Source organism: Oryza sativa, chromosome 10 (assembly GCF_034140825.1).
Source record: "Oryza sativa Japonica Group chromosome 10, ASM3414082v1".
Taxonomy (NCBI): domain Eukaryota; kingdom Viridiplantae; phylum Streptophyta; class Magnoliopsida; order Poales; family Poaceae; genus Oryza; species Oryza sativa.
In genome coordinates, this window is record NC_089044.1 from 20,023,713 (window position 1) to 20,034,398 (window position 10,686).

Sequence of the window (10,686 nt, forward strand, 5' to 3'; positions counted from 1 at the left end):
TCAGTAGGTTATAACTTTATTATAATATAATAAGATAGGATTAGGGACCGAAGGTATCACCCTTTCTATAGGAAACACTCACCTTCAGAAGGTCCTCCCTCGTGTTCTTCCCCCAAACCATATGCAAGGTTCAAGGGCTGAGAAGACTCAATTGAGATTTGGGAAAACAAAAAAAAAGTGTTGGTAGGAAAAAATTTCTTACGTGCATGCTTTTGAGTTTTCACTTAATGTCTTTTACGTTCCGAGGTTTTCTCTCCTTTTTAAGACCACCAGTAAAATTATCGTGGGAAAAAGGTTGACAACCAGTAAAGTCATTAGGAAAAAAAAAGGTCCATTTTACTTGTACTTTGTGAAGAAAATTGAGTATATCATTTTCTTTTCAAGTACAAGTTGGACGCACGCACGTATCATCTATTCATCTTGGTTTTGATCATATCAGAACGCTCGTATTATCCCAGGGTTCAAATTTGTTTATGAGAAATTTCAATCGAGAGATTGGGGTAGTACAAACTAGACAACACAGGCTGTGTTTAGTTCCCTTCAAACTTCCAAAAATTCCGTCACATGTTTAGACATATGCATAGAGCATTAAATGTGGATGAAAAAACCAATTACACAGTTTGCATATAAATTGCGAGGCGAATCTTTTGAGCCTAATTACGCTATGATTTGACAATATGGTGCTACAGTAAACATTTGCTAATGACGGATTAATTAAGCTTAATAGATTCATCCCGTAATTTACAGGTGAAATCTGTAATTTGTTTTGTTATTAGTCTATATTTAATACTTCAAATATGTGTCCGTATACTTAAAAAAGAATTTGAAAAGGAACTAAACACGGCTATAGATGAGCTCAAGATATATAAACTGATGACCAAATTCGGAATTCAAACTTTGAATACCAAAAAAACACACCATCGACACCGATCAAATTAACTCACGTCCTTTATTCAAGCGCACGTACACACAGTATATATATATATATATATATATATATATATATATATATATATATATATATATATATATATATATATATATATATATATATATATATATATATATATATATATATATATATATATATATATATATATATATATATATATATATATTTGCCACGCACCATGGCCGGCGCCGGCGCCGGCGAGCGGCGGCGCGCGGCGGCGGGAGATCGAGCGTGCCTAGCAGCGGGGGATGGCGATGCCGCAGGAGGTGAGGGTCTTGCGGGCGTTGGCGCTGTTGATGTAGGAGGCGTACGCCGGGTTGCGCGCGTACTGGCAGAAGCACCCCCTCTGCGCGCGCAGGTTGGAGCAGCACGACGCCGACGGCGTCGACCCGCCGATGATCGCGCCCGCGCAGATCGCCAGCTGCCCGGCGTTGCACTGCGCCGTCGCCGGCGCCGGCGCCCACGCCGCCGCCAGCAGCAGCACCGCCATGATCGCCGCCCACTTCGCCATTGTTGCCACGAGCTTTTGCTTTGCTTGTGAGATGGTCGGTCGAGTGATCGATCGATATCGATGCAGTTGGCTGCTGGCTGCTGCTTAATTTGGCTGTTGGTTTGGGTATTTATAGACAGGAGGTGTCGGCGTGTCGCAGAAAGCAGAGGTTAATGTACAGAGATGTACTCCATCATTTTCTAAATAAATTTAAGTCTGTAGTTTAAATTTTATCATAGAATAATAATTAAACGGTGTATGATATATATATATATATATATAGACACACACACTACTTTAAATGACGATGTTAGTGGTGATGTCTGGGTTTGCATCCAAAGTCATGAAGTACTCATGCACACATTAATGTTTTTCTTTGGATGTATTATATGCCTAATCTATTATATTATTAAAGTAATAGAAAAGGGAGCCTCCACGTTCGCTCTCATGGCTTAGAAATTCTCACATTAATCGGAGAAAAAGAAAAGGCAGAGTCCATATAGAAATACAATTTAGAAATAGCTGAAATTCGGAATTAAAAAAATAAGAAATATTAGAAGAGGAGACTAGAGTCCATATAGAAATACAATTAGGAAATAACTGGAATTCAGAATTAAAAATTAAGGAATATAAGAAGAGGAGACTAGAGTCCATATAGAAATACAGTTAGGAAATAACTGAAATTCGAAATTAAAAAATAAGGAATATTGGAAGAGGAGACCAGAGTCCATATAGAAATACAATTAGGAAATAACTGAAATTCGGAATAAAAAATAAGGAATATTAGAAGAGGAGACTAGAGTCCATATAGAAATACAATTAGGAAATAATAGAAATTTGGAATTAAAAATAAGGAATATTAGAAGTAAGTATAGAGTCCATATAGAAATACAATTAAGAAAAAAAATAGAAATTAGGAATTAAAAAGTAAGGAATATTAGAAGTAGAGTATAGAGTCCATATAGGAATTTAAAACTAACTAAAATTTGGAATAAACATAATAAAATTAAAAAGTAGAGTTTAGAGTCCGTGTAAAAATACAATTTACAAATAACTAAAATTCGAAATTAAGATAAACATGGGAAGAAGAGTTTAAGGTCAATATAGGAATACAAATATAGGAATACAATTTAGAAGTAACTGAAATTCGAAATTAAAAATTTAAAAATATTGAAAGATAAGTTTAGAGTCCACATAGAAATACAATTAGAAATAATAAAAATTCAGAAATAAAAATAAATAATATTGAAAGAAGAGCATAGAGTCTATATAGAAATATAATTTACAGAAAATTCAGAATTAAAAAAAGAAATATTAAAAGACGAGTCTAGAGTACATATAGGATATATATAATTTACAAATAACTAAAAATTGATATTAAAAATAATTAATAACTAACATGTATATAAAATATAATATGAAAATTCAGAAATAAAAATAAATAATATTGAAAGAAGAACATAGAGTATATATAGAAATACAATTTACAGATAATTCGAAATTAAAAAAAAAGAAATATTAAAAGATGAGTCTAGAGTCCATATAGGAATATAATTTAAAAATAACTAAAATTTGATATTAAAAAGTTAATAACTAACACGTATATAAAAATACAATATGAATATTACAAATTAGTAGTTTCGTAAAATTAGTACAAAATTTAAAATTATGTTGCCATTTTAATATATTTGAATAACACATTGAGAAAACATATATGCTATTATACGAGAGAAAATATAATGATGCTATCCGCGCAGATTGCGCGGACCACCATGCTAGTTAACTAACTATGCTATAAGTTTATAAGTTTTGCTTTTGCCTTAAATCTCTTGTAATATTCGTTGCAAAGCACGGAACGTTAGTTAGTCTTGGAAAAAAAATAAATAACAGCTAGAAATAAGCGGTTTGAAAACCGATATTGAAAAATAAATTACGATAAAAGAGCTTTAAAAAATTTATATTTATATTTTTCTACAATTATATAACAGGTAGATGATGCATGCATAACCAGATTTTTAGGAAAATGAGAAATCAGGGCTGCAACTGCCTCTCAAACAGGAAAGCGAGTGCATTAATGTACTGAATGACACGTACCTGAAATTTTCCCTGCCGGCAACGTCCCAAGTTTATGCCTGATCGGTGCAAGGCATGGGCATGCTGGCGACGAAATCATGAATTGAAGCCTTCCCAGATTTGCAGGTAATTAAAGTTGGCTTCGTCACAAACCATCAAAAGTAAACAAACCATATTTTTTTCGGACGACCGATCAAATTCGACGGACGTTACATTGATAGGGTTTTGGTCAAAGAAAAAGAAAAAAGAAGAAGAGAAAAAATGGTATATATATACCTACGTGTAAATAGGCCCCGTCTAGTTATCCAAAATTTTTTCCCAAAAACATCACATCGAATCTTTAGATACATACATTAAGTATTAAATATAGATAAAAATAAAAACTAATTGTACAAATCTCGAGACGAATCTTTTGAGCCTAATTAGTCCCTGATTAGCCATAAGTGCTACAGTAACCCACATGTACTAATGACGGATTAATTAGGCTCAAAAGATTCGTCTCGTGGTTTCCAGGCGAGTTATGAAATTAGTTTTTTCATTCGTGTCAAAAACCCGTTCCGACATCCGGTCAAACATCCGATGTAATACCTAAATTTTTTTTTCACAAACTGAACAGGGCCTAACCTTGGACGTAGCTCTCCTACCTCCTCTCGTGGCACGTAAACAAACCATATTGCACAACAGACTGGTTTTGCGCCTATTTCACTGAAAAAGTTTTGCATGAATTTAAGTGGAATTAACTTAGAATTGGATTTCATACAATCTAGTACAACAAATCTGAACATAACAAATCTCACTATTAGAAAAAGCATTTTTTCCCTGATGTGGGGGTTTTATTTTCGTAGGTGGGCATGACCCTTAGAGCCAAATGACTGCCTACAAAAATATAAATCGGGTAAAATTTACTGTCCACCTGCGAAAATAGACTTGAATATAAATAGACTTGCGGGCGCTACATTTTTTCTAACTCTCACACCTCTCCTCCCCTCCCCACCGGTCTCTCCCCTCCCCTCTCCTCTCACACCTCCTCACCGGCCTCTCCCCTCCCCTCACCTCCCCTCCTCTCCCCTCCGGCCCTCCCCTCCCCTCTCCTCTCCCCGACCGCAGGCCGGAGGCGGCGGCGGCTCCCGGCGGTGGCGGCGTGTGTTCCCGACGGCGGCGGCAGAGGGCGGCAACAGCGAGGAGGGTCGAGGCGGCGTGGCTCCCGGCCACGGCGGCGAGGGGGATTGAGGGGGCAACGGCGGCTCCCGGCCCCTCCCTCCCAGATCTGGTCGGAGGGGGGCGAGGCGCAGCCGTGCGGCAGCGGCGTGGATGACGGCGGGCCGCGGCCGTGATTTTAGGAATGTTTTTATTTGCTTTCTTTGCTAGAATTGATTCGGTGATTTTGGATGAACTGGATGAATTTATTCGGTGATTTTTGGATGAACTGGATGAATTGAATTTGGATTCACTCGATTGGATAGGGAATGAGTGGGAACTGGAATGGGAACGGGAAGCTACCGCCGGAAACGGCGGTGGCTGCCTTTTTCTTTTAGCGCAAGAAGCTATTTTCGCAGGCGGACCTATTGCACGCCTGCGAAAATCAACTATTTTCGCAGGCGTTGAGATGCAGACAGATGGCTTGTCCGCCTGCGAAAATATGATTGGCCAGTCTGGAAAAACACTTTTTCTAGTAGTGTCTAATTCTAGATTAGTTTTTTATAGGATGGACGGAGGCGGAATCACTAATACACGCGCGTGCACTGACGGCGCGCGTTTCAGGCCTAGAGGCCCAGCGCCGGCGCACGCACGCCTCCTCCCATATTTTTTTGTTTTCTTGATTTTTTCGTTTTTTCCCACTTTTTTATGATTAATTTTTTAATCTTTAGCATGTTTTGAGTTTGAAAGTGTTTAAATTTTGAGTTGAAAATTTTCAAATCTGAACTTGGAAGTTTTTAAATCTCGACTTGAAAGTTTTCGATCAAATCTCGAGTTGAAAGTTTTCAAATCTTGATTTGAAAATTTTCAATTTTTTTCAAATCTCGACTTGAAAATTTTCGAATCTCGAGTTGAAAGTTTTCAAATATCGAGTTGAAAATTTTCAAATCTCAAATTGAAAGTTTTCAAATTTTTCAAATCAGAACTTGAAAGTTTTCGAATCTCGATTATCGAGATGAAAGTTTTCGAATATGAGTTGAATGTTTTCAAATCTCAAGTTGAAAGTTTTCAAATCTGAGTTGAAAGTCTTTAAAATTTAAAACTTAAATCGAAAGTGTTCAAATATCCAAAAATTTAAAACTTAAAAAAATTTTCAATATGTTAGTAAAAGAATATCAAAAACTCTCTAGAATCTATACTAATTACTATTATTAGTGTTAAGTATATTAACTAATATAGATAGTTACTAAAGGGAAAGGAGAAGTGCTCGCCGCTGGCTAGCAGCTCCCGGACGGAGGACACAGTAGATCGAATCGAAGCACGCAACCGTAGTAGCAGATGCGTGCACGTAACAGCGGTTCATCCTACTTGGCATATTTGGATGCAACGCTTGATTACCATGCATATGAGCATATCGTTATGATCAGACGGAAGACAGATGAGCATGGCCCCAATGCGCGCTGTCTGAGATTAATTATTCTCGCTCTCTGATTCTACATGACAAACAACGAGTTTGTTTCAACTTAGGATTATTATAATCTAAATTATTAGAAGTAAATTAAAATAAATAGTTTATTATAATATATTATTACAATCTATAAGCTAGATTACTATAGTAATCCACTCTATAGGTGCTTTTTCTAGTTTATTGGGTGACTAACACCTAACAAACAGCTAATAATCTAGACAAACAAACAGTAACAACTTACTTCCTCCGGTTTTATTTTAATTGACGCTTTGGACAATAACACGCTTTACAAGATATACGTTTGACCTTATTTTTCTATTATAATATATACAATAAATAAATGTATGTTTACTTTTATTATAGTGTTTTGAAAGATAAATCTATATATGTTTTTATAGTTTCTCTAAACTAAATATTTTTAAAATTATTGATGGTCAAAATTATAAAAGTTTAACCTCAACCTTGTCCAAAACGTCAATTAATATAGAACCCGAGGGAGTATTCTAGGTCGGCTTATTATAATCCAGGGCTTATTATAATCCAGGTTATAGTAATTTGACTTAACAATCTAGATTACAATAATTTTAAGCTGAAACAAACAATACATAAATTAACGGCTTTTTTAGATAATTGAACATGGAAGTAACCTTGGATCTATGTACTACTTCAACCGTTTAAGAATATACTAACTCTATTGGTCCAAAATATAATAGCTTTTAGTTACGAATCTAAACAATGATTTCTAGATTCGTAACTAAAATTTACTATATCTTGAAACGGAGATAGTTCAATGTTTGTGTTTTTTTTATTGTAAGTCAAAGTTATTTATGTTTGATCTAAACTATAGCACCAAACAAATAATCCCTCCGTCCCAAAATATAAGTATTTTTAGCATAGTGACAAGTCAAACATTTTTAACTTTGACTATTAATAGCAAAAAAATAGAAAAGATCAATCATGTAAAATTGATGTTACTAGATTTATCATTAAACAAACTATTATAATATGCAACTCTTTTTATTTAAAACATTTTACTTTTATAGATATTGTTGATCAACGTAGCATCTTGTAGACCGTGTCAGAGTCTAAAAATACTTATATTTTGAGACGGACGGAGTATGTTAAATATAATGTTTAAGGTGGATTTAATAAAACTAATTTTATGTTATAAATGTTGCTTTATTTTTTTAATATATGTTTGATCAAATTTAAAAGGTTTACTTAAAAGGCATTTTACATTCTGAAACAAGAATGGAGAAGTAGTAGTAACTATCATATGAAGAATGCCATATTGTACATGTCCTGCAGGTTCGATCACCATACAAACGTGAAACATGATATGTTAGGCACGTAAGAACGCAATGACGACGACTATAGCTAGCTAATATAGTACTCCCTCCGTTTCCGTTATAGAGTATAAGATATTTTAATTTTGGTCAAAGTCAAATTGTTTTAAGTTTGGCTAAGTTTATAAATAAATATAGTAATATTAATAATACTAAATTAGTTTCATCAAATCAATAACTGAATATATTTTTATAATAAATTTATGTTGGGTTGAAAATATTACTACTTTTTCTATAAATTTGGTCAAACTCAAAGCAAACCAAAGTCAAAACGTTTTATAACCTGAAACGGAAGAGTACTATACTGTACGAGTGTTCTTCGTCCTTAGCTAAACAGATGAAGAATATTAATGGATGAATTGAAATGGAAAAGAAAGAGACTCACACATGGATCATCCTTGACAGGTGCGTGCATTTCGTATAGTACTCTCGTATGGGTCTCTTTGACTATGAGCAGTGGATATTCATACGTGCGTACTGTGCAGAATTGGTCTGTTCCAAATTAATTGGATCACAACAAGAACAGGGGATCAATCAAGATCGACGTGGCTCCGGCACCAAACAACATCGTCCAAGCAGATAAGTTAGGCATCCATGAGAGTTTTGGTCATATTGGAGATCATCCTGCCTAATTTATGTGGCATTTAGCCTATCTCATAATAATTCTACACTTGATTAGTACCATACCACATTACTAAAACAACTTATAAAATATTATCCCTTCGACAATAATACACTTACAATTTAAACCTTTTATATGAAGTGAGAACGAAAGTATAAGACAGGTAATTCAGTTTATCCGTTGGATGACTGGGCTGGACCCCATGGTTTCTGTAGGATGGAGTGTTACAATTTAAATGTTATGTTGTTGTTTTGTTTGCACAGATATATTCTCAATTAGTCACTCCTATAAATAACTGACACGGTTGACTATCACTATTTTGACTTTGATCAATAATTACTTCTAAATATCCCGACGAAAATAATTATTTTTAAATATTCAGATCAGGATGAACAAAAGTATGGCGCTTATATTTAGGATGCAAGTATGTTTTTTTTTAGTATATGTATTTTTAAAAACGAGTGGTGAAAGTTCCAAAATAAATATTGACCATTGTCGGTCATTTCAAAATGGAGGGAGCATAGATTGGGAGAAATCGTTGAGACAGGAATGTGTATAATATTTATTTGAAACCATGTGGTTTTTTTTCTAAACACGGCCGGTACAAATGCAGACACTCACACGCTCGCATACTTATGCTAGATGAACACATATGTATATATCCTATCCCTACAAACACTCAGACTGATATAATATTCTCATTAATACTAGCAAAATGCACATGCTTTGCTATGGTAAAATGCACATACTTATTTGAATATACGTTATTCACTTGTTTTAAATAAATATTAGACTATTACATAATATTAGAAAATATCAAAGACTAATTTGTAGGACGTGCAAATTTAGTGATAGTGGGTTGGTCATTGGTGGCCACCACCACCATTAGCTTTTATAGTAGTAAAAAAAAGACACACATACCGTTTTATGACAAAATAGTCACAAATTAATGCTTCCTGTTATTCCGATAATGCTGTGTGTCGGGCGCCTGAGCGGCCGAAAAAAAATAGGCGCCTCGAACCACGTGCCAAGTATTTTAAATAGCTTTAAAACGATTTTTCTCCTAAACTAATTATCTAATCTACGATCCGATCACACTGTTGTATTCGTTGCAATTAAATCTTTATAACAAGACCACACATGATTATATTTTGACAAAAAATATTTTAGCTTTTTTATTGATATTTTTTAAAAATGCTACATTATGGTTCTTTAGATGTTTCAACCAGTAGTTTTACGTTGTTTCAGCTAGTGTACTCGTGATGTTTCACTATATACGAATCAAATGTTGCAGTGGATTTTGATATTATAGAACGCGTCGTTGCAACAAATCACTCACATATTTTGGAAATCCTCTATTAAGGAAATTTATTTCTTTTTTTCCACCAAAAATATTTCACCTAATGTTTCACTATATATAGATCTAATGTTGCAGTGAACTAAAACATTCCATTGCAACAAAAAAACCCACATATTTTGGAAACCCCTTTATTAAGGGAATTCGTTTCATTTTTTGTTCCACCGAAAAATGTTTCACCTAGTGTACTTATAATGTTTTATTATGTATGAATCAAATGTTGCAGTGAACTGAAACATTTTTCCGCTATTTGCTGAAACATTGTTTTTATATAAGGTGAAACAACACCCGATTTAAACGAGTGAAACATTTTCGATCTACTTAGTACAACAATTCCAATATACCTGGTGGAACATCGTGTAACATTTAAAAATAATTCAATAATTAGGTAAAAAAAATTTCGTCGGAATATATCCATGTGTGGTCTTGTTTTGAAGATTTAATTGCAACGAATTTAATGATGTAATCGGATCATAATTTAAATAAGTAATTTAAGAGAAAAATCAGTTTAAAATAAATTTACACGTAAATCAGACGTCAGCGTCCGATTTCACCCCTGCTGATCGGGCGCCGACAGGGAGTCGTGTCCCTGTTATTCGTACAGTTAAGGCCTAGTATAAAAAATCACTGTGCTCAAATCTTTTGGCTTTGTGTCATGAATATCAGTCATGCATGACACCGTACATACATTGATACATAGCTGCCCCCGGCGGCTACTATTTCTATACTTAATTTGGATCCTATTAACAGTGGAAAGAAATCGCATTTATTCACTTGGGCCCTGTAAGTTGATTGATTGTTGTTGCCAGTTGGATTGTAATGGCAAACCGCAAACATGGACGGAATAGTTCATTTGGATTTGTCCATTCGTGGAAACTGATTTTTTTTTAAAAAAAATTAAAGCTTTCAGTCTTTGCAATAACTAATAAAACATGAGAAATTTTATAATATTTGAGATGTACCAAAATCTTTAATCTAAATTTTTATTTATCGGAGGTACCAAAATTTACAGTATATTTTTTGTACCGCCTTAAAAATTATAAAATCATTCGTAATACATACTATTATGTAACCATAATTATTTTTGTCACTAAGATTCAAACCCTGACGAATGAAGCTGTACGTGCCCGATTCCACGCCGCATGAATGGTGCTTCACATAAACTGATAAATTCAAGTTGCGTTTTGTTTGTTTCCAGAGAAAAGAAATAATCAAATGCCACTGTCAGCCACGTATTGTTT

The 10,686-nt window shown here is 34.4% G+C and overlaps 1 protein-coding gene across 12 annotated transcripts; it reads right to left on the bottom strand.

The window, feature by feature from the left end:
* Positions 1 to 835: 835 nt before the first annotated feature.
* Positions 836 to 1,545, bottom strand: LOC4349061 (non-specific lipid-transfer protein 2P). 12 transcript variants are annotated; one of them, XM_066304627.1, is made up of 2 exons: positions 1,109 to 1,545; positions 836 to 972 (listed from the first exon to the last, which is right to left on the bottom strand). In XM_066304627.1, exon 1 carries the CDS (start codon positions 1,461 to 1,463, stop codon positions 1,188 to 1,190), a length of 276 nt encoding a protein of 91 aa, XP_066160724.1. In that variant the 5' UTR covers positions 1,464 to 1,545; the 3' UTR covers positions 836 to 972; positions 1,109 to 1,187. The 12 variants fall into 12 exon arrangements, with proteins under 12 accessions (XP_066160724.1, XP_066160723.1, XP_066160722.1 ...); XM_066304626.1 differs by having other exon boundaries at positions 1,105 to 1,545; XM_066304625.1 differs by having other exon boundaries at positions 1,095 to 1,545.
* Positions 1,546 to 10,686: the final 9,141 nt, after the last annotated feature.